General features: G+C 42.1%; 2 protein-coding genes across 2 annotated transcripts in view; one reads left to right on the plus strand and one right to left on the minus strand.

Annotated features, from left to right (window-relative positions):
* The window catches only part of LOC121322974 (adenylate cyclase type 5-like), a 57,765-nt gene extending 46,081 nt beyond the window's left edge, over positions 1-11,684 (plus strand). Inside the window, exons 13-22 of the mRNA XM_041263642.1 lie at positions 164-251; positions 3,349-3,465; positions 3,754-3,918; positions 4,211-4,386; positions 4,864-4,884; positions 5,723-5,855; positions 7,413-7,676; positions 9,751-9,955; positions 10,518-10,642; positions 10,861-11,684. Coding sequence (XP_041119576.1) covers positions 164-251; positions 3,349-3,465; positions 3,754-3,918; positions 4,211-4,386; positions 4,864-4,884; positions 5,723-5,855; positions 7,413-7,676; positions 9,751-9,955; positions 10,518-10,642; positions 10,861-10,989 — 1,423 coding nt within the window. The 3' untranslated portion in view covers positions 10,990-11,684. The remainder of the gene's footprint in view (positions 1-163; positions 252-3,348; positions 3,466-3,753; positions 3,919-4,210; positions 4,387-4,863; positions 4,885-5,722; positions 5,856-7,412; positions 7,677-9,750; positions 9,956-10,517; positions 10,643-10,860) is intronic.
* Positions 11,685-19,320: 7,636 nt separating this feature from the next.
* The window catches only part of sec22a (SEC22 homolog A, vesicle trafficking protein), a gene marked incomplete at its 5' end in the record, with an annotated part of 10,155 nt that continues 4,475 nt past the window's right edge, over positions 19,321-25,000 (minus strand). The window contains 3 exons of the mRNA XM_041263643.1: positions 19,321-19,800; positions 20,421-20,486; positions 24,454-24,572. Of these exons, the coding sequence (XP_041119577.1) occupies positions 19,600-19,800; positions 20,421-20,486; positions 24,454-24,572 (386 nt within the window). The remainder of the gene's footprint in view (positions 19,801-20,420; positions 20,487-24,453; positions 24,573-25,000) is intronic.

A 25,000-nucleotide genomic window follows, 5' to 3' on the forward strand; every position in this document is an offset into this window, starting at 1 on the left:
CTGACGTGTCCCTATTGCTCTCACTGACGTGTCCCTATTGCTCTCACTGACGTGTCCCTATTGCTCTCACTGACGTGTCCCTATTGCTCTCACTGACGTGTTCCTATTGCTCTCACTGACGTGTCCCTTCTGCACTTCACATGTTTATTTGTTTTATTTGCAGCTCATCGCTGATGATTGGTTACTATGTGGCCTGTTTCCTTATCCTTACAGCAGTGATGTTTGTGTCTGCGATCTACTCCTGTTTCAGGGTAAGTTCTGTGGAAGTTCATCCTCTCGGCATCTTTCTGTCCGTAGTATTTAAACAAAGATCTACCTTAGTCCTGTCTTTGTTGTTTAATAAATGACACACCCATCTTTTTTTAACCAAAGAAAACCCTTGCCCACAGATGACAGTACGAATATTTATTTCTTAGATAGTGCTTCATTGTGTTAATGCAGCACAGATGTGCCGTAGCAGCTTTCTTCTGACTACGAGTCTCGGTTATTGTGATCAGCCTGGTGTAAACTCCCTTTATAGGTTTGAGGCAGGCTGCAGTCTAAACAAGGTTATAGATGTGGGAATATAGTCGCTCACACCCACACTAATAGACTGATCCACCTCTAGTGAACAATGCCATGCATGTGTTTCCATATTCACTTTTATATTTAGTTGGTTTATAGATGCAAGTCCACATTTCCACTCAGCTTACATTTGAAATACAAGTGAAGAGGTGTGACAGAGTAACATAGAGTCATTTATTTAATGGACTTCACCATAAGGAACAGACAGCAGCTTCAGGTTTGTCTTGGTAGTAATGGGGCTTCCTATGGGCCTCTATGTTGCATTACCACAGCTGTTAAAATGCATGGTGCTTTTTAACAGTGTAAAATTGTTATTTTGCCAGTATGTCTGCATGGTATAATGTGTTGGTATATTTGTTATTTTTTAGTCTGCATGCAAATGGAGTAAACTGTAAGTTGATTTTGTTACCTGTGTGTGCGTTTCCTTTCTTTTCTGTTTCGGCTCACCTCTCTAAAGTAACACTAATAGAAAGTTCACTGAACGGTACGTTTCTTATGTGTAGTTAACTGGATTGGATCAAATATTTCTTTCTTTGTTAGTTTTGTTTACCATTAAAAAAGTTGTCTTTTAAAAAAAGAACATGAAAATATATTCAGTTACTTTGCAGTCATTCCTAGTATATTATTCTATGCAGCAGGAGGCTGCTGTGCTCTTTTCCAGTTCCAGCGTGTGCTTGGCTGTGGCCTCGAGGTGGAGCACACGCTCTGGACGATGTGGAACTTCTTATACAGCAGTGCAGAGGTCCTTGGATAGAGAAACGCCCAGAACCATTCCTCATCTGTTAGATAGATTGTTACCGAGATCTTTTCATTATGCATTATAGGAACAGCTCTGGGGCTCTTGAACTCACTGGTGATTCATGCTGGTGCCAGTGCCCCTCACTGGTGATTCATACTAGGAGATGATGTTCCCTTTCTAAGTCAGACTGCCGCACTTCAATTGATCTGTGTGTGTTTGTGTGTTTGTGTGTGTGGAGGTCAAGGACGGAGTTTACGATATCGTCTAACTTGTGTGTGTGTGTGTGTGTGTGTGTGTGTGTAGAGGTCAAGGACAGAGTTTATGATATCCTTTAACTGTGTGTGTGTGTGTGTGTGTGTGTGTGTGTGTGTGTAGAGGTCAAGGACAGAGTTTATGATATCCTTTAACTGTGTGTGTGTGTGTGTGTGTGTGTGTGTGTGGAGGTCAAGGACAGAGTTTATGATATCTTTTAACTGTGTGTGTGTGTGTGTGTGTGTGTGTGTGGAGGTCAAGGACAGAGTTTACGATACCCTTTAACTGTGTATGTGTGTGTGTGTGTGTGTGTGTGTGTGTAGAGGTCAAGGACAGAGGTTATGATATCCTTTAACTGTGTGTGTGTGTGTGTGTGTGGTGTGTGTGTGTGTGTGTGTGTGTGGAGGTCAAGGACAGAGTTTACGATATCCTTTAACCTCTCTCTCTCTCTCTCTCTCTCTCTCTCTCTCTCTCTCTCTCTCTCTCTCTCTCTGTGTGTGTGTGGAGGTCAAGGACAGGGTTTGCAATATCCTTTAACTCTTCTGTTGCATTTTTCTACTCTTTCATTTTCTGGTGAATTTCTACATAATTCTATCTTGAAATAATACACAAATACATTCTGTTTAATGTCAAAATACCTCAAAATACAAAGGGTAATAAAGCGTGGTAAAGGATAGGTAAGCTCTGTAAAAAGAGGTATGGTAAAGAATATTAAAAACATGGCAAACTGTGGTAAATACATAGTATAACCATGGTAAAAGCATGAGAAAACTGCAAAATTACCATGCAAAAATGCTATGGTAGTTATTTTATTATTATTGAGTAAACTAAAAGCTGACTAAAACAGTAGCAAAGACATTGTCAATGAAAAGGTATTTCCAGATTACACCAAGACACAACAGTGTGCTTGTGCTAGACATGCTGCATTTCAATTCCAGCAGTCAGTAGTTGTCCTTGTCTTCTTTTTTTATCCTTCACCTCTAATCAAGAAAGCTGCACTGTGGAGCTCAATTAGTGCTCAAGAACCATCCATCACACAGTCCTGGAGTTATGGAAGCTTTTATCTCGCGTCACAGAGCCAACAACATCAACAACATGCAGCGTTAGACTTGCACAGCATGATCCAGCGTCCCAGAGCGCGTCCTGAAATACTGTCAGAGATGCTAGCATCACCTCTTCACTCTGAGCAGGCTTAAGGACTTCTGTCTGAGGGAATGCCAGCTACACTGAATGAAGACTGTTTTACTATATGAGAGATAATATTTTAATTCATGACACAGTTATCTAAAGCAGGAAATTTTGCTACTTTTATTTTTTTTCAGGAAGAACTGTTTGATGTGGCAACTTTTATAAACAAACCCAGGCAGTGTCTTTAACAATTGCACGCAGGAAGAAGAAACATCCTATGTGCATCTCATTAGCCTGTGTGCCCGTATATCTGTAAGGGCTGGTCAGAGCTGGAGCCTGTGGGTTATATAGTCCAGTGACCCATCATTCATTATGCCAGTTGCAAAGAGTGTCTGGTTAGTCAGAGTACTGCTATGATTGTCATCTCATTTGGGTCTAGTCAGAAAGACAAATGTAGTATTTTGGGAAATATGTAACCTCTTGTCAGCACACAGGACTAGCTCTCCCAAGCTTTGGTAATACAGTGGGACTGGTTTCTACTGTCCCATGTTGATGAAAGGGTGCACCAATGGTGAGTGATGGGCCTGTCAATGAAGGTGCAGTACACACAGGTCCTGTCCACTTCAGTGGGAGGCAGCTCTCCTGACAGTGCTTTCTTCTCTCAGCTCTTCCCAGCTCCTCTGCAGACCCTCTCCAAGAAGATCGTTCAGTCCAGGACCAACAGCACGCTGGTCGGGGTCTTCACCATCCTTCTCGTCTTTCTGTCTGCATTCGTTAACATGGTAGGTTTGGCAAGATTCTCAAATGAATGGTTTGCTAACTTTTTTGGTGAGCCAATTTGGAGTAAAACGCATTGAGAATGAATCCTAATGAATCCCAAAGCCTAATTTCTTTGTCCATGTGCAGATTATAACTAATTTATAATAATATGCAGTCACTCAGCACACTCTTGCTGTGAAATAAAAATCCACAGCGAACAGATTAATGAAATGTACCCGCAGTCTTTTCCAGAAGACCACACTGAGCAATGAATGAATCCAGGTTTGCATGTCCTGTGTTTCCCCTTGTAGTTCACATGCAGCACCAAGGATATTCGTACCTGCGTGGCCAAGGAGTTGAACATGACCCGCAGCAGTGTGAACGCCTGCCATTTGAGCTCTTCACACTTCAACTACACACTGGACACCATGGAAGGGTACTGCGGGAGCACCGAGCCCAGCTGCAACTTCCCTGAGGTGCGTACGCTGCAGTTAACCTTAGAGTAACTGAAGAATGTGTTAAACTAATATCACTGGTACTGCTGTAGAGTGGGAATCCCGATTTGAAATCAACTGCCTCATGTATCGAGCTGCAAGTTAGGGCTTGTATTCAGGATACTACAGGTATGTAAAAGGAAATTAATTGTTGATTGACTCCTCCTCAAACGCTTGGGCCTCTGTCATTGGTGTAATACTGTGAATGCTGTCTCTTGTCACGTGTTTGATTTTGCAATGGTACCAAGCCCTGTCCTGCCTCTCTTCTTTGCAGTATTTCTCGTCCGGTGTTTTGCTCAGCCTCCTCGCCTGCTCCGTGTTCCTGCAGATCAGCAGTATTGACAAGCTCTTCCTCATGCTGTTCATGGAGCTCCTCTACGTGCTCATTGTAGAGCTGCCGGAAGTGACCCTCTTTGACAATGCAGACTTGCTGGTCACAGCCAATGCAATGTACGTAACGATGCACATACTGCCTACTCTAGAACAGAACACTGTATATGTCACAAAGTTACTGCTTTGAGTTTATAAACACTACACTATGTATACTTTATGTACACATTTATTGCTGTAAATATGTCCATAATGGGCAAATTCAAGTTAACGCAGACATTTCCTGCGCTACGGTACAGTATATAAATAACACCATATACTGTCCTATGAATACACAAAACCCTATTTCTGCAGTCTACAGATATGTTGTGCTCATTTCAGGGTTTGATGATGTCTTATATTTAGTTAGAGAGCCTAATGAGAGTTATCCCCCCAAGTATCAGCTGGTCTGGACTCTGTTTTGAAGTGTAGGGGTTTAGGCAATCAAATTTGGTTCTTGTGATTTCCTAATACCCTAAATCTTCATATTTTTAAAGCACTGTTCACAAAACTCACAATACAGGAGTGTTGAACTCTTGTTTTCTGTTTTTCTTTCAGTGGCCAGTCTAATGGAACATGGTAAGTCTTGCCTGTGCAGTACTCTGTTCTGTGTGAGTCACTGGAGATCCTTTCAGCTGCTTTCCAATGCTGCCTGTGTGTTCAGTGATTGCAGTTCGTCTTGCCTGTGCAGTACTCTGTTCTGTGTGAGTCACTGGAGATTCTTTCAGCTGCTTTCCAATGCTGCCTGTGTGTTCAGTGATTGCAGTTCGTCTTGCCTGTGCAGTACTCTGTTCTGTGTGAGTCACTGGAGATTCTTTCAGCTGCTTTCCAATGCTGCCTGTGTGTTCAGTGATTGCAGTTCGTCTTGCCTGTGCAGTACTCTGTTCTGTGTGAGTCACTGGAGATTCTTTCAGCTGCTTTCCAATGCTGCCTGTGTGTTCAGTGATTGCAGTTCGTCTTGCCTGTGCAGTACTCTGTTCTGTGTGAGTCACTGGAGATTCTTTCAGCTGCTTTCCAATGCTGCCTGTGTGTTCAGTGATTGCAGTTCGTCTTGCCTGTGCAGTACTCTGTTCTGTGTGAGTCACTGGAGATCCTTTCAGCTGCTTTCCAATGCTGCCTGTGTGTTCAGTGATTGCAGTTCGTCTTGCCTGTGCAGTACTCTGTTCTGTGTGAGTCACTGGAGATCCTTTCAGCTGCTTTCCAATGCTGCCTGTGTGTTCAGTGATTGCAGTTCGTCTTGCCTGTGCAGTACTCTGTTCTGTGTGAGTCACTGGAGATCCTTTCAGCTGCTTTCCAATGCTGCCTGTGTGTTCAGTGATTGCAGTTCGTCTTGCCTGTGCAGTACTCTGTTCTGTGTGAGTCACTGGAGATTATTTCAGCTGCTTTCCAATGCTGCCTGTGTGTTGTGCAATTGCAGTTCAATGAACGTGTCCAGGGTAGCTCTGAAGATCATGACCCCCATCGTAATCACAGTGTTTGTGCTTGCGCTGTATCTGCACGCCCAGCAGGTGGAGTCCACGGCACGGCTCGACTTTCTCTGGAAACTTCAGGTACTGAAGCATGCATTTCCTCTGCGTGTGGGGGCTGGTTGTGTGTGTCAGGTTTAAAAACTTTCCATATTTCAATGGACAGCTTCTGTAGGGGGATATGCCAATAGTTAGCCTTTCACTTACAGTCCTGAATTGGAGTGGGTGAAACGCTGACTACAGGAGCCATTTACAGTCTTTTTGTTGGAACCGGACCATGTATCCTCTGTAGTTACTATTTTTCAATAGTTCAGGTTAAGCCTCGATATATCTTGACAAACAACATACCACTTTATTTTCTTTTCACAAAAACACAGCGGAATAAAAACACTAGGTATTGACTGAAAAACACTAAATATTGAATGGATATTGACGTAATAGAACTGGAAAATGCAATGCAACTAACTGTCACACACTGGTTTTATTTGACTGTCAAACAGTCCTGTATCCACAGATCATTGAAGTACAGACTGTAGTGCTGCTCCATTGGGGTTGCTGTGCAGATATAGTTTTGATCTGACATTTACTATGACAGCCGAACATCCTGAACATTTATTTTGTGCTGAAAGCAGGAAATGTTAAACAGCCAGCCCGCAGAGGGCATGCAATTTAATGTTTGAGTTGAACCCACTTGGGTCAGAAACTTGGAAATTGAAATATTTTCTGCAAAATCCTTTGACATTCCTAACTTAATTCAATATCCTGTTGGTCCCACGTAATAGGAATTTGGAAGAACAAATCTAAATAAGGTTTCATGGCTCTGTGTGCTTAGAGGGCTCAGCGGTTCCTGTAAGTACCCTAACAGGATATTTGAAGATTGTGTCAGAGTAATTTAAGCACACTCTGAAATGTTTTTTTCTAAAAGAGACACTATTAAACCCTCATTTCTTACCCCTTGTGAGCACATTCTAACCAGTCCTCCTGTTGTGCTGAAGGTCTGTTGTCTTTCTTGCTTTTTAAACTGTACTGTGTGATACACAGACTTGTCAAGTGAAACAGCCTCTGTGTTTGTTTTCCCTCACTCATTGGTTATCTTTGCGTTACCCACTCAGAACCATTGTGTATCAGCTTCGTCTACAGAGGGCAGAAAGGGTAGGCGATGGGTAGGATGTCTGTTCTTTAAGGGTAGGCGATGGGTAGGATGTCTGTTCTTTGTTTTTTAAGGGTAGGGGATGTGCAGGATGTCTGATCTTTGTTGTTTAAGGGTTTGCGATGTGCAGGATGTCTGTTCTTTGTTCTTTAAGGGTAGGCGATGGGCAGGATGTCTGTTCTTTAAGGGTAGGCGATGGGTAGGATGTCTGTTCTTTGTTTTTTAAGGGTAGGGGATGTGCAGGATGTCTGATCTTTGTTGTTTAAGGGTTTGCGATGTGCAGGATGTCTGTTCTTTGTTCTTTAAGGGTAGGCGATGGGCAGGATGTCTGTTCTTTGTTCTTTAAGGGTAGGCGATGTGCAGGATGTCTGTTCTTTGTTCTTTAAGGGTAGGGGATGGGCAGGATGTCTGTTCTTTAAGGGTAGGCGATGGGTAGAATGTTTGTTCTTTAAGATAACAGATAAAAGGAAATGGCGCTTCTCTCCTCCCAGGCTACGGAGGAGAAGGAGGAGATGGAGGAGCTGCAGGCCTACAACAGGAGGCTGCTGCACAACATCCTGCCCAAGGACGTGGCCGCCCACTTCCTGGCCCGCGAGCGGCGCAATGACGAGCTGTACTACCAGTCCTGCGAGTGCGTGGCTGTCATGTTTGCCTCCATCAGCAACTTCTCTGAGTTCTACGTGGAGCTGGAGGCCAACAATGAGGGCGTGGAGTGCCTGCGGCTGCTGAACGAGATCATTGCTGACTTCGATGAGGTGAGAAATCATAACAACGACTGGGATTAATTCAGGCTGGTCACGGGTGTCACAGATTCCGTCATTCTTTACCAACACTGCTTAAAATTCCATCTTAACCAAAAAAAATATATATATACAGTACTGTGCAAAAGTTTTAGACAGGTGTGAAAAAATGCTGTAAAGTAAGAATGCTTTCAAAAATAGACATGTTAATAGATTATATTTATCAATTAACTAAATGCAAAGTGAGTGAACAGAAGAAAAATCTACATCAAATCAATATTTGGTGTGACCACCCTTTGCCTTCAAAACAGCATCAATTCTTCTAGGTACACTTGCACAAAGTCCGGGATTTTGTAGGCATGTAGCCAGGTGTATGATTAAACAGTTATACCAAACAGGTGCTAATGATCATCAATTCAATATGTAGGTTGAAACACAATCATTAACTGAAACAGAAACAGCTGTGTAGGAGGAATAAAACTGGGTGAGAAACAGCCAAACTCAGCTAACAAGGTTGCTGAAGACAGTTTACTGTCACAAGCCATACACCATGGCAAGACTGAGCACAGCAACAAGACACAAGGTAGTTATACTGCATCAGCAAGGTCTCTCCCAGGCAGAAATTTCAAGGCAGACAGGGGTTTCCAGATGTGCTGTCCAAGCTCTTTTGAAGAAGCACAAAGAAACGGGCAACGTTGAGGACCGTAGACGCAGTGGTCGGCCAAGGAAACTTACTGCAGCAGATGAAAGACCCATCATGCTTACTTCCCTTCGCAATCCGAAGATGTCCAGCAGTGCCATCATCTCAGAATTGGTAGAAAACAGTGAGACCCTGGTACACCCATCTACTATCCGGAGAAGTCTGGTCAGAAGTGGCCTTCGTGGAAGACTTGCGGCCAAAAAGCCATAACTGCGACGTAGAAACAAGGCCAAGCGACTCAACTATGCACGAAAAACACAGGAACTGGGGTGCAGAAAAATGGCAGCAGGTGCACTGGACTGATGAGTCAAAATTTGAAATATTTGGCTGTAGCAGAAGGCAGTTTGTTCACCGAAGGGCTGGAGAGCGGTACACGAATGAGTGTCTGCAGGCAACAGTGAAGCATAGTGGAGGCTCCTTGCAAGTTTGGGGCTGCAAATGGAGTTGGGGATTTGGTCAGAATTAATGGTCTCCTCAATGCTGAGAAGTACAGGCATATACTTATCCATCATGCAATACCATCAGGGAGGCATCTGATTGGCCCCAAATGTATTCTGCAGCATGACAACGACCCCAAACATACAGCGAAAGTCATTAAGAACTATCTTCAGCGTAAAGAAGAGCAAGGAGTCCTGGAAGTGATGGTATGGCCCCCACAGAGCCCTGATCTCTGGTCTGTCTGGGATTACATGAAGAGAGAGAAGCAACTGAGGCTGCCTAAATCCACAGAAGAACTGTGGTTAGTTCTCCAAGATGTTTGGGCCTACCTGCCGAGTTCCTTCAAAAACTGTGTACAAGTGTACCTAGAAGAATTGATGCTGTTTTGAAGGCAAAGGGTGGTCACACCAAACACTGATTTGATGTAGATTTTTCTTCTGTTCACTCACTTTGCATTTTGTTAATTGATAAATCTAAACTATTAACATGTCTATTTTTTAAAGCATTCTTACTTTAAAGCATTTTTTCACACCTGCCTAAAACTTTTGCACAGTACTGTATATATACTTTTTTCACAGTTGTGTCTATGATGTTGAACTCGTGGGTTGTCTTACTTTGCAATGTAGCCGTTCACACTTTAACTCAATACTTTTGCTCATTTTGTAAATGTTTGCAATGTGGCAAACAGCACAAGCAGATGCACAGTTCTGAGCTGCACAAAACCCCAGGAATGTATTTCACAAAAGCAGAGGTTTATTGTTTTGTTCAACGTGCAACATACCAGTAGATTACATTTGTAAAGCAAGCTGTGGTAAACACTGGGAGACATTTTTCTTTCTAATACAGTTTGGGAATATCCTTTATTATTGAACATATGTACCTTTTGGGGTCTCGAGCAGAATCATCTGCCGTGCCCTAATACAGACGTGTCCCGTTCCTCTGTCCTTCCAGATAATCAGTGAGGACCAGTTCCGGCAGCTGGAGAAGATTAAGACCATCGGCAGCACGTACATGGCTGCCTCCGGCCTGAACGACTCCACCTACGACAAGCCGGGGAAGACGCACATCAAAGCGCTGGCTGACTACGCCATGAGGTTAATGGACCAGATGAAGTATATTAATGAGCACTCCTTCAACAACTTCCAGATGAAGATAGGTATGTGAGAGACTCTTCGGATAGCACAGCAATGGTGTACTGATTGATTTACTGCCCCTTGTCATCTCATATGTGCATGCAAAGCCCCCATACAATAATTTAAACTGATGCCTTTTTAAAATGATTTACTTTAATATATTTGGTCCTTGATTGTTGAATCTAATTTGGAGTGTTTGATTTGTAAGCATTTTCTGGTTGAGTGACAGAAGGGATTGGGGTTGGAGGGGTGTTTTGTTTGTGTTTTTTTTATTAGCTTTTTTGTTCCATCGAAGACACAGTGACATGTGAGTGTGCCCAGGCAAGTCATTAGAATAGTTGAACCTGGCTAGCAGCACCCCCAGCAAGCAGCACCTGAACAAGCAGCACCCCCAACAGTATCCAAACATTCAGCGGTTTCAAAATGTTTCTTGTGATCAATACAGAATGGTATGGAGATGCATTGCCCATATACCGGTTTGCTGTTTGAGCACATCAGGGATCCTTTAATAGAACAGCCCTGGCTGCTACTGTGATGTGCTGCAGGCTGCGTTCTCTGAAGGACGCTCCACTCTTTCTCTGTCAGGTCTCAATATCGGCCCGGTCGTGGCTGGGGTCATTGGTGCAAGGAAGCCTCAGTATGACATCTGGGGGAACACAGTGAATGTAGCCAGTCGCATGGACAGCACAGGAGTGCCTGAACGGATACAGGTAACTTACTGTCAGGGTGCTAGTGGTTCTAAAGGGACGTCTACTAAGTGACCTGTTTATGGATTGCTAGGCAGCACATTTCCCTGCTTATACTGTGCATCTGGCATTCTTTGTCATTTTGTATGTGCTTACTAGCTTATGCATTTACCATGGTATAGCACAGTAAAAGTATAGAAGGCTCTTTCACCTAAAACATGTGTGATTTTTTCTCTCTCTAGGTGACCACAGATATGTACCAGGTTCTGAGTGGTTACAACTATACACTAGAGTGTCGAGGAGTGGTAAAGGTCAAAGGGAAAGGAGAAATGATGACCTACTTCCTGAATGCAGGACCGCCCAGCAGTTAGCAGAACACCTTTTATTATTTTTTATTATTTTTTATTATGATTTTTTTTATATTGTTGAAACCGCTGGCTTGTGGGTCCCAGTAGAAACCTGTCTAAGCAGTGAAGTGCAAGACAATACAGATCTAGAGCGACCTGCTGAACAGAACGCCATGGGCTCTCCCGACGCTGGGAGACACTGGGAGCCAGGCATGGCAGTAAAGGAAAGGGCCATTTTCTTTTGGGTGTTGTCAGTGGAGAGGCAGGCCAAGCGAAAGTGACCAAAGATTTCTTGACAAACTTGTTTCTCAATGGACCATGCTGCTGCTGCTGCTGCTGGGAAGAGGGGCACAAATAAGGCTATCAAAGTTCCTGCTTTCACAGCACAACCTTTCATGATGTGAAGGAATCGAGTCAGTATGTAAAGGTTTTCAAAGTGAATCATAAAGTCCTCTTCAGGCTCTGGTAATACTGCACACTGCAGGCGTTACAAGATACAGACACGCTGGGATCTGCAGGCTCTGGTAATGCTGCACACTGCAGACGTTACAAGATACAGACACGCTGGGATCTGCAGGCTCTGGTAATACTGCACACTGCAGGCGTTACAAGATACAGACACGCTGGGATCTGCAGGCTCTGGTAATGCTGCACACCGCAGGCGTTACAAGATACAGACACGCTGGGATCTGCAGGCTCTGGTAATACTGCACACCGCAGGCGTTACAACAGACACGCTGGGATCTGCAGGCTCTGGTAATGCTGCACACTGCAGGCGTTACAAGATACAGACACGCTGGGATCTGCAGGCTCTGGTAATACTGCACACCGCAGGCGTTACAAGATACAGACACGCTGGGATCTGCAGGCTCTGGTAATGCTGCACACTGCAGACGTTACAAGATACAGACACGCTGGGATCTGCAGGCTCTGGTAATACTGCACACCGCAGGCGTTACAAGATACAGACACGCTGGGATCTGCAGGCTCTGGTAATGCTGCACACTGCAGGCGTTACAAGATACAGACACGCTGGGATCTGCAGGCTCTGGTAATACTGCACACCGCAGGCGTTACAAGATACAGACACGCTGGGATCTGCAGGCTCTGGTAATGCTGCACACTGCAGGCGTTACAAGATAGACACGCTGGGATCTGCAGGCTCTGGTAATACTGCACACTGCAGGCGTTACAAGATACAGACACGCTGGGATCTGCAGGCTCTGGTAATGCTGCACACCGCAGGCGTTACAAGATACAGACACGCTGGGATCTGCAGGCTCTGGTAATACTGCACACTGCAGGCGTTACAAGATACAGACACGCTGGGATCTGCAGGCTCTGGTAATACTGCACACCGCAGGCGTTACAAGATACAGACACGCTGGGATCTGCAGGCTCTGGTAATACTGCACACTGCAGGCGTTACAAGATACAGACACGCTGGGATCTGCAGGCTCTGGTAATACTGCACACAGGCGTTACAGACACGCTGGGATCTGCAGGCTCTGGTAATACTGCACACCGCAGGCGTTACAAGATACAGACACGCTGGGATCTGCAGGCTCTGGTAATACTGCACACTGCAGGCGTTACAAGATACAGACACGCTGGGATCTGCAGGCTCTGGTAATACTGCACACCGCAGGCGTTACAAGATACACTACAACAGGATGGTTGGTTTGTTTGTTTGTTTGTCTTGAGGCTGCATACCCCAGTAACTGTCGCTAATGCAAACCTATGACAAGGAACTTCATATTTGGGGACTCTTAACACAGTACTGCAAATCTATTCTCTTTGAGTATTTGAGTTTACATTTTTCTTGATGTATAAACTGCAGACACTTTAAACTTAAAAAAAGCTCCAAAAACAGCGCTTTTTTTGTATTATTTTTGTCATTTTGTATTATGACTCGAGACAAATCTAGCAGAGATTCTATATTTTGTAAAGTATTATATTAAAAGAGTGTGCAGTGTACACCACTGTGTATTAGGGAGTATATAGACGACATAGATGCAATCTTGCACCTTTAGTTTTCCTCTTCATCCGTTTTTAGGTCCCTAATATGAAGTTTTTTTGGTTTAGTTTTGTTTTTTGAAATGTGTTTGAATGGCTTTTCTTTAATCCACCTTCTTGCTATTCGTAGACACTCCCCCGAAGCTGCTGTACTCTTGACACTGGTGCTGGTGAAAGCAGTCTTCTCAAAGTGCTTGGTAGAACAGTCTGAAATAAGCTCTGGCTCCTTCATAAAGGAAATGGCTCCAGTAACTGTATTATTATTATTATTATTATTATTATTATTATTATTATTATTATTATTAACTGGTGGACAAAGCCAGTGAAGTCCCTCAGTAACACTGAGTTCAATTGTTTTTAGCTTTTTGTTTTTTTTGTACTGAAAGTGCTTTACTGAGGGCAATCTTCATAAAGCTTAGTGTGTGTTTTAGTTGAATTTCTAGCAGCTATATTCTTTTAGAAATACCACAAGGTGAGATTGTGTGAGATATAAAACAGACCCAGACAGTGGGTGACTTTTCTCAAAGGCACATTTAAGTATTTCATAACTATTCCAATCCTAGTTTAAAACACTGCTATTTTTTTACATGCAAATAAACTGCTGTAACATTGGGAGAAAATGCCAACACTTCTAATTTGTTAAAATGTTATTATAACTCAATTAAACAACAAATATTGCTTATTTTAATATGCAAAAATGTAACAGTATACTGAAGTGATGTGTAACATGTTTTTACTGAGCAGCTCCAGCAGGTGGGGCTATAGAGTTTTCTGTTACGCTGCCTGTTGAAAGTCATTTGTAACCTGTGTGTTTCTAATAGCATGGCACAGAAGCTTATAAATGTTAGGGATATCCACTCAGGAGTCTACAGCTAACCTAACAAGATACCCCTAAGCTGCTAAATAGTTGCCACCAATCTTGCCCGTGTAGCAGAGACGCATTTCTTGTGCCTTCCTGCAATTATTGATATGCCTTTTAAGTGTACTAGTTATAGATGAAACTTGAAGCGTTTTCCACGCACTAGCTCAGCATTGCCACTACGAGGTACAATAATAAACTTCGATCTTTCACAGTTTTTCAAGGGCATTGCACCACTATGGATAGCATGTACCCAAAAGCACATATCCTGTAAACTTAATACCACCCCACCCACCTCCTCAAACTCCCAGGCTGAAGATCTTTAGAATACAAAGCCTTTTATTATAAAACAACTTGTCTAAAAGAATGGTCATCCAAAAAAGATGCCCCGCCCACAGGACCCTGCCCAACTCTGGTTGCCATGACACCAAAAGAATTGTCATGACAACCAGAACAATGGCACAGCACCGTGTTCTCTGCTTAAGAGATACAAAAAGAAAGACATTGATAAATAAACACCGGGATTGTGGTTCGGGCCGTGTCTTGTCATCTTAATCTGCACCCCTATGCTGTACTAATAATTAATTCAAGTACTAGTTGGCATTTTACATGGATGTTAATCCATTTTCTGGCTAGCTCAGGTGGTAAAGCATTGGCCTCTGATTTCCAGGGTAAACGGTTTAAATCCCACAAGGCAGTGTCCATCCCTTGTTTTCAAAAATAGTGCTTCATTCACCTTATAGACCAAGTTGAGAATCACAAAATGTAATGTTTCACGCAGCAGGTCAGCCAGATTTACTTTTGGTGCAGTGTGATAATTCAGTACTGTACTGTAATGTGCTGTTCTCCTTGGAGGACTTGGTTCAAATCCAGGTGATTTCTTGCTTTATTTTAAAAAACGTGGTTCATGTACCTTCTATTCAATGTGAAACACGGTTTTCCTGTAGGAGCTGGTGCTGCAGTGGGCTGATCCCATGGCCGCCTCTCCCTGAATATAGCGGTTCGATTCATGGGTGAGGGATTGAAGGTGAAGGTGGGGCTGCCTGAGAGAAGAGGAACGGGGCAAGCCGTACTCCTCTATGTGCATTTAATAATTATTGTCTTCAATCTATTGAAAGCACACAAGAAGAATCTTTAAAAGAGATTTGTAGAGAAAATTACAGTTTGCCCTGTTCCTCTTCTCTCAGGCAGTCATTTCTAAAACCGTTAAACACACACACACACACAGGGAGGGAGACAGGAAGCACAGCAGGAGCCTCGCTCTAAATGTCCGCGGCTGTTTCTTTCATTTTTCTCCCCAACCCACCACTGAACAAACAAGTCCAATTCCTTCTCTGCTCCTGCTGGCTCTGCGTCCAGCGTCCACTCCAACCCGGGTTCACGTCACACTGGAAAACAATCTCTCGAACGGATGAAATCAGGACCTTTTATACCAGGGGCTCAGCTTCTTCAGTTAACACCTGTGGGGGCTGAGAACAGGAGAACATCAACATGCCAGTCAGATCTGTGCAAATCTACAACAAAGCAATGTGCCAAAATAAACATGCTTTATGTGTCAAAACAAAACAAAATAACATTAAATCAATGTGACCAATCAAAACGTAAATATACTGCAATAACAAAATCAAACGTGCCTAAATAAATTGAAGTGGGTCACCCCATTACACAACCAGCATCATTACTAACCTCAGGAACTCGCCTCCAGAAGCTGGAATCAAACTGCCATCTTCAGGGAGGCGGCCAAGGGATTAGCCCACTGCACCACCAGCTCCCACAGGAAAGCTGTGTTTCACTGTGAATATTGGAAATTATCACATTCTTTGAAAATAGAGGTAGGAATGCTTTGGATTTTAACTGATAGATCTGTAAGCTAAATTAAACAATATCTTTTGGGGCTAACACTTGTACCTCATAAAACACACAGGCAAACAATAACAATAACGCAGTGAGTACGGGATTACCCTGTAGGACAGTTTCTAGTAGCACAGCGCAGTGAGTACGGGATTACCCTGTAGGACAGTTTCTAGTAGCACAGCGCAGTGAGTACGGGATTACCCTGTAGGACAGTTTCTAGTAGCACAGCGCAGTGAGTACGGGATTACCCTGTAGGACAGTTTCTAGTAACACAGCGCAGTGAGTACGGGATTACCCTGTAGGACAGTTTCTAGTAACACAGTGCAGTGAGTAGGGGATTACCCTGTAGGACAGTTTCTAGTAGCACAGTGCAGTGAGTATGGGATTACCCTGTAGGACAGTTTCTAGTAACACAGCGCAGTGAGTACGGGATTACCCTGTAGGACAGTTTCTAGTAACACAGCGCAGTGAGTACGGGATTACCCTGTAGGACAGTTTCTAGTAACACAGTGCAGTGAGTATGGGATTACCCTGTAGGACAGTTTCTAGTAGCACAGCGCAGTGAGTATGGGATTACCCTGTAGGACAGTTTCTAGTAACACAGCGCAGTGAGTACGGGATTACCCTGTAGGACAGTTTCTAGTAGCACAGCGCAGTGAGTACGGGATTACCCTGTAGGACAGTTTCTAGTAACACAGCGCAGTGAGTACGGGATTACCCTGTAGGACAGTTTCTAGTAGCACAGCGCAGTGAGTACGGGATTACCCTGTAGGACAGTTTCTAGTAGCACAGTGCAGTGAGTATGGGATTACCCTGTAGGACAGTTTCTAGTAACACAGCGCAGTGAGTACGGGATTACCCTGTAGGACAGTTTCTAGTAGCACAGTGCAGTGAGTAGGGGATTACCCTGTAGGACAGTTTCTAGTAACACAGTGCAGTGAGTATGGGATTACCCTGTAGGGCAGTTTCTAGTAACACAGCGCAGTGAGTACGGGATTACCCTGTAGGACAGTTTCTAGTAACACTGAGTACGGGATTACCCTGTAGGACAGTTTCTAGTAACACAGTGCAGTGAGTAGGGGATTACCCTGTAGGACAGTTTCTAGTAACACAGTGCAGTGAGTATGGGATTACCCTGTAGGGCAGTTTCTAGTAACACAGCGCAGTGAGTACGGGATTACCCTGTGACTTGGGTAAAACATGCTGAACTCTTGAAGGAGTCTCCTGTGGGTTCTCAGGCTGCTGTTGCAAAGAAAGTTGGCTTGTCAACATTGCAGGTGCCTCACCTTGTGATAAAATGGGATTTCATTATTTTCCATTTCATGTAGAAATAAAAAACAGCAATTCATGTTGTTTAGGAATAGAAATTGACTCGTATTTTAAATTACGTACTTAAAATTTAATCATAATGTGATGTGATTTCATTTTTTTTCATTAAGAAACAAAAGTGCGGTTAAGGTCATCTCAACTGCCTCGTTTAATTGGGACAGCTGCTTATTCAAGAGCTATACTGATGCACAATGAAAACGCATCAGTAAATTTTACATCAGTAGCTCATTGGGCACATACATAATGCTATTTACATTTTAAATAGTGAGCAGATAGGACTGTTTGAAAATACTGAGCTCAAGTCATGTGATTTCATAAAAGCACAAGGTGCTCAGTGTTTGGTATTTGAGTCGAGTTAAAATTGCCAAAATTACTTGATTAAGACTCTGTACAAATAGCCATTCGAAAAATTATTTTAATTAATGCAAGAACAGCAAAAGATACGCTCACGCCCTGCTTGAGTAATGAAGTTCACGTGGTTGCTATCGGCATGATAGAAGGTGGCCTGTCTGAGGTTGCCCGGAGAATGAGGTGTTCTGCTTCAACAGTCAGGAGACTAGTCCAGAGACACCAGGAAACTGGCTCTGTGAGGGAAAGGTCACATCCTGGAAGGCAGCAGGTCACCACACCGGCCCAGGACCGTTATTGCTGACTCTTGTGTTGTTCAAGCCAACTGGTAGAAGTCTGATGATGTGCGGCAGAATTTCCTTTAACATAATACCTTTGGTGCAGATTGAGAGCAACCTTACTGCTCAATGATACATTGACCAAGTCCTTGAGACAAATGTTTTTCCATTCCTGCTAGCCAATCCGGAAGTGTTATTTTTTCCAGCAGGACCACACAGTGCTAGGATTACAATTGCACGAAACAAATGTCAAGGTCTTGTCATGGCCAGCTTTTTCTCCTGACCTGAGTTCAATAGAACATCTGTGGGACCAAATCGCCAGTGCCAGCCACAGGAGACAACTGTGACAAGCCAACCCAGCAAGAGTGGCGGAACATCCCTCAGCAGTCTAGCCAGAGGTTGACCAGGTGTGTGCATCAGCGCTGCCAGGATTGTGTTAATGCTCAGGGAGGTCATACCCGATACTAACTTTGTAATGTTTTGATTTTGACAGTGTGTCACGTTTCATACTGAAAACTTACCATGATTCGTTGATCTGTACTTTTGTTCACCTTTTCTGTGATTTTGTTTGATATCTATGTTTTAAATATTTGATCCATTAGACCTGAGTATTGCGTTTCTTTTGCTGATCAGTATATTTCCTTCTCATAAGGGGTCTAAATAAAATGACACTGATTGTATAATTTTGTTTCTGCCAAGAGAATGGTGTCCATTAAATTGATTTTAGTCATGAGGGATCTAAATATTGACTGTTTAGATCCCTGAAACAGAGCAGCTTCTGACTCTACCAAGTCTACTAAAACCAAACAGCAAGCAGAGACTGCATCATCTTTAGTGCAACAATGTGTAAGACACCAGGGATTTCAACAACGACTGTATTGGGATTCCCGACAGTTTATAGCATTGGGTGCTGTTTTCAAAATACAATACTAGTGTGTTTACTGGATGCAACATTACCCAGTTTAACAACTGTATACTATATGTGTACAAGCATTTCAAACTGTTTCCAGAGCAATTATAAATTCAGTTCAGCAACAATCCCAAATGAATGCATCAGTCTACGTTGACAAAACATTACCAGAAGAGTTACTTTATACTAAGCTGAAGAAACTACACATTTCAGGAGTTTATCTACACTAGTGGTACATTTCAAATTCAACTACCGAAAAAGCCCAGTATGTCCACATGTATGTTTTACTATAAACTCATTAAAGGCAAGCGGTACACGAGGCAGGATTTCTGACAACCTTTCTGCATGTCTGTAAACGCACTGGTGGGACTAGCTGCTTCACCGCATTTACAGACAGCATGTACTCAGAATCTGTAGGAGGGGTTAGCTGTTCTGTAAAGTTGCAGGAGTAACTTCTTCCGCAAGCAGTAAGATACATTCAATTGGTTAGGACCCAACAGTAATGTATTCCACTTTTTTATTTGCATGTTTTGAATCTGCACCTGTGTTATCAGATTGTATTCTCTAAACTTGTATATTTACTGTACAGTTCTTTTTTTTTTCAGTTATATAATTATATTACATTATTTGTATTTCACCTTGCCAAACATTAAACCCTGTATCAAAGCGTCATAGTTTTATAGCAATATATATATATATATATATATATATATATATATATATATATATATATATATATATATATATATATATTTTTTTTTCTGGTTCCCCACTTTCTGAAATATTGAATATATTAATAAACACTGAAAACATTCCCAGGCATCACCACATGACAAATCTGCACTCTAAAGAGAGGCCGCGGGTTCTTCAGACTCGCTCCTAAACGTCCTCTTCTATTTGGTCACTTGAGTTCTCTTTAGAATCGTCATGTTGATTTCAGAAGGAAAGTTCCATCTTTGCATCCGTTCACACTGCTCTTGAGATGTTTGCACACTCTGTGAACGCTGACATTTGGAAAGGTGCTACAAGCAGCCTCCTCTTCAGACGTTGTAGTCGGGGGCTTTACTTTGGGGCTGCCTCAGCCTGATCTGCAGTGTGGTGAAGGCTCCCACAGTCACATGAAACAAGAGCTGCCACATGTTTCGCAGCTCATACAGATACATGCTGCACAGGCAGATCAAACCAAAACTCAGGAAGGATTTCATGTTCCTCCAGCTCGTGCAGAAGGCAAACAGGTAACACTGGGAATAATACAAAAAAATAAAAGAAGAAATCAGTGACTCCCAGACAAACACAAGATAAAAGCTTTAAAAGTCCAGTAACATTAAAACAACAAAGAGCAACAAGGAATACCTTTCCTAACTTCTAAATAGAGATCTTGCCAGTACAAATATTTTGAAGCTGTTGGGTATGGACTGAATAAAACAACACAGCAATGCCACCCTTGAATTGGCTAAAAGACAGAAGTATTAATTTAGTTTTAGACACATTATAAATGTATTCCACTTTCTGATTTACTGAAGAAGTGCGAATATGAAAACTAGGTTATCAAAGTGGGAAAGGGGATGTCAGACCTCACCTGAATGGAAACATCATCCAAAGAGTTACTGTGCTGTCAGTACTGTACATTGTTATGGCAACACTACAAGTTAGCACACTGGGTGTTGGGATGCCTCTTTCTGTACAAGAGATGCAGTTCTCTACACAATTATTATACTGTCTGCACACAAGTTGACTTGTATATAAATACATTAGAAATCAAAACTGAAGATTGTTCTCTAGGACTGTTATTAAATATATAAAGTGGTGGTGTATGGTATGTTGTTTTATCTGTAGTCAGGACAAATGAATCATCCCTCACCTGATAAAAGCAGGCTGCTGTTCCAAGGAAAAAAGCAATAACATAATTGCAATCTTCATCTTCATTCTGGACAAGGAAAGAGTAACATTTCACTGCAAATTACAATGACTCTTCATTCAGTACCCAGTGGACTACAGAGTTACTTCAAAGCATTCCTGGAATAATAACCATGGGGAATGAGCCCTCCTCCCTGCACCAAGTCCAAGGAATACTGTGCTTGAGCTATGGAAAGAGGGGGGCTTTCAGGCATCCTATTACCTCTTGGACTGCATGTGAGAAAATCCCCACTAGAGGGCAATATTCTACAAATTAGATCAAGTAACATATTGAGCAGCTTCTGCTTGGTAAATACTGTGAACTGCTGCACTTTTAAGATGATAACATGGCAATGATTCACAGTAGCTTACAGTAGCCCTAACAAAATTTAATCATAGTAACAGTGTGGAAAGGGTGTCCTCAGCTCACCGCGCACCAGCGACCCCTGTGGTCTGGCCAGGCACCTGCGAGCTTGCTTGTAAGCTGCCCAGGGCTGCGTTGTCCTCCAACACTGCAGCTCTGGGTGGCTGCATGGGGAGTCTGCAGCGTGATAAGAAGAATGTGGGTAACAACACAAGCTTTGGAGGACAGCGTGTGTTCATCTTTGCCCCTCCCAAGTCAGCCAAGGGATGGTAGCATGAGCTAAGCTAAACAAAATAATTGGACACTACTAAGTTGGGGAGAAAATAACAAAAAACTAACTGGAGACTACCAAATTAAACTAGAAATTAAACTAAATTAATTAAAATATATATATATATATATATATATATATATATATATATACACACACACACACACACACACATATATATATATATATATATATATATATATAAGAACATAAGAACATAAGAAAGTTTACAAACGAGAGGAGGCCATTCGGCCCATCTTGCTCGTTTGGTTGTTAGTAGCTTATTGATCCCAAAATCTCATCAAGCAGCTTCTTGAAGGATCCCAGGGTGTCAGCTTCAACAACATTACTGGGGAGTTGATTCCAGACCCTCACAATTCTCTGTGTAAAAAAGTGTCTCCTATTTTCTGTTCTGAATGCCCCTTTTTCTAAACTCCATTTGTGACCCCTGGTCCTTGTTTCTTTTTTCAGGCTGAAAAAGTCCCTTGGGTCGACACTGTCAATACCTTTTAGAATTTTGAATGCTTGAATTAGGTCGCCACGTAGTCTTCTTTGTTCAAGACTGAACAGATTCAATTCTTTTAGCCTGTCTGCATATGACATGCCTTTTAAGCCCGGAATAATTCTGGTCGCTCTTCTTTGCACTCTTTCTAGAGCAGCAATATCTTTTTTATAGCGAGGTGACCAGAACTGCACACAATATTCAAGATGAGGTCTTACTAGTGCATTGTACAGTTTTAACATTACTTCCCTTGATTTAAATTCAACACTTTTCACAATGTATCCGAGCATCTTGTTAGCCTTTTTTATAGCTTCCCCACATTGTCTAGATGAAGACATTTCTGAGTCAACAAAAACTCCTAGGTCTTTTTCATAGATTCCTTCTCCAATTTCAATATCTCCCATATGATATTTATAATGTACATTTTTATTTCCTGCGTGCAGTACCTTACACTTTTCTCTATTAAATGTCATTTGCCATGTGTCTGCCCAGTTCTGAATCTTGTCTAGATCATTTTGAATGACCTTTGCTGCTGCAACAGTGTTTGCCACTCCTCCTACTTTTGTGTCGTCTGCAAATTTAACAAGTTTGCTTACTATACCAGAATCTAAATCATTAATGTAGATTAGGAATAGCAGAGGACCTAATACTGATCCCTGTGGTACACCGCTGGTTACCACACTCCATTCTGAGGTTTTTCCTCTAATCAGTACTTTCTGTTTTCTACATGTTAACCACTCCCTAATCCATGTACATGCGTTTCCTTGAATCCCAACTGCGTTCAGTTTGAGAATTAATCTTTTGTGCGGGACTTTGTCAAAAGCTTTCTGGAAATCTAAATAAACCATGTCATATGCTTTGCAATTATCCATTATCGATGTTGCATCCTCAAAAAAATCAAGCAAGTTAGTTAGACACGATCTCCCTTTCCTAAAACCATGCTGACTGTCTCCCAGTACCCTGTTACCATATAGGTAATTTTCCATTTTGGATCTTATTATAGTTTCCATAAGTTTGCATATAATAGAAGTCAGGCTTACTGGTCTGTAGTTACCTGGTTCAGTTTTGTTTCCCTTTTTGTGGATCGGTATTACGTTTGCAATTTTCCAGTCTGTCGGTACCACCCCTGTGTCAAGAGACTGCTGCATGATCTTGGTTAGCGGTTTGTAAATTACTTCTTTCATTTCTTTGAGTACTACTGGGAGGATCTCATCCGGCCCAGGGGATTTGTTTATTTTAAGAGCTCCTAGTCCCTTTAACACTTCTGCCTCAGTTATGCTAAAGTTATTTAAAACTGGATAGGAACTGGATGACATGTGGGGCATGTTGTCAGTATCTTCCTTTGTAAAAACTTGTGAAAAGTAATCATTTAACATATTTGCTATTTTTTTTTCTTCATCTACGATTTTGCCATTTGTATCTCTTAAACATTTAATCTCCTCTTTGAATGTTCTCTTGCTGTTGTAATATTGGAAAAACATTTTGGAATTGGTTTTAGCTCCCTTAGCAATGTTCATTTCTATTTCTCTCTTGGCCTTTCTAACTTCCTTTTTGACTTGCGTTTGCAGTTCTGTGTACTCTTTCTGCGTACTTTCTTTTTGGTCCTTTTTTAATGCTCTGTAAAGTGCCTTTTTTCGCTGAATATTTTTTTTAATTGATCTATTAAACCATTTTGGCAATTTAGTTTTACATTTAGATTTGTCTACTTTAGGGATGTAAATGTTCTGCGCCTCTAGTACTACATTTTTGAAGAACAACCATCCTTCTTCTGTGGGTGTTTTCTCTATTTTACTCCAATCTACTTCTGTTAGTCTCTGTTTCATGCCTTCATAGTTTGCTTTTCTAAAATTGTAAACCTTAGCTTTAGTCATTTCTTTTGGGGATTTAAAAAACACTTCAAATGAGACCATGTTGTGGTCTGAGTTTGCCAGTGGTTCTCTGACCTCTGTTTTTGTTATTCTATCTTCGTTATTTGAAAAGACTAAATCAAGGCATGCCTCCCCTCTAGTGGGTGCCTTCACAAATTGTGTTAGGAAGCAGTCATTTGTCATTTCCACCATTTCTATTTCATCCTTCGCGCTACCCACCGGGTTTTCCCATTTTATTTGGGGGAAGTTGAAATCCCCCATTAGTATGGCTTCTCCTTTGCTACACGCAATTCTAATGTCATTGTATAACAGATTATTGTGCTCACCGTCTGAATCTGGCGGTCTATAGCATGCTCCTATTATTATGCCTTTTGAATTTTTGTCTGTTATTCTGACCCATATTGATTCGGTTTTATATTCTTTGTCCAGGTTTAACACCTGGGCTTCAAGACTGTTTCTTATGTATAGCGCTACCCCTCCTCCTCTTCTGTCCTGCCTGTCTTTCCTATACAGTGTATACCCACAAATATTATATTCGTCCCCATCACTCTCAGATAACCACGTTTCTGTAACACCTATCACATCATAGTTACCTGTTAGTGCAGTAGCTTCAAGTTCTAGAATTTTGTATACACACACACACACACACATATATATATATATATATATACACACACACACACACATATATACATTTATGTTCAGTATATTCAGTACAACAGTGTTTAAACAAGTTCATTTTCTATATCTGTTTGAACTTCCTGATTTACCAACCAAGTAGCATGCCCTGTATTATCTGAGTACCCAACACTATGGATGCACAACTTTCAGCACAGATGCCTCAATGTGTTCACTGCAATGCTACCACATGTTTTAAACCTGTATTATTACTTACTGTATAGCACAGTTTCTAACTGTAGCATATGTGCATTCATGCAAGTAACTCCCTACAGCCCCTAATGCAAATGCACTCTGTGCCTGGTTACAGATTACCTGCAGTACACATTCAGTGGCATGGACGCCCCGGATTAGATTGAGGGTTCCACACAGCAGGCTGAGCACACAGGAGACAATCCCAGCCAGTGTTACTGGCTCAAGCATTTGGTTAGGAGCTGAAAACAGGAAAGTAAAGGTTACTGTTAAAAAAAGAGAAAAAAAAAAATTGCAATAATGGTTTGCAGATATGTTTAGTTATCTTAAATATTCACCAAAAATAAATAAATACATGTACTGCATTGCAATAAAACCAGAAAAATGTCATGCCGAGGCATGTGCACTAAATGGTTTTCAATTCATTTCTATGAGAATGCAATACAGACTGTATTCCAGGCATTAATCTTATCTCTATGGTGCTGTCTGTCACAGCCCCAGGGAGAAATAAACCTGTATTAATTGAATTGATTAATTAATTTCCTTTGCAACAGGACCAGAGTCTCTTCACAAACCATTCTACAAAGTCATTGCGTATGGCGTGGCAGCACTATTGTTTCTGTGTCCTGAACAGCTTGTGGTGGCTGATCCCACTCAGAGTCCACCACAC

The sequence above is a fragment of the Polyodon spathula genome, chromosome 11 (genome assembly GCF_017654505.1).
Source record: "Polyodon spathula isolate WHYD16114869_AA chromosome 11, ASM1765450v1, whole genome shotgun sequence".
Lineage (NCBI taxonomy): Eukaryota > Metazoa > Chordata > Actinopteri > Acipenseriformes > Polyodontidae > Polyodon > Polyodon spathula.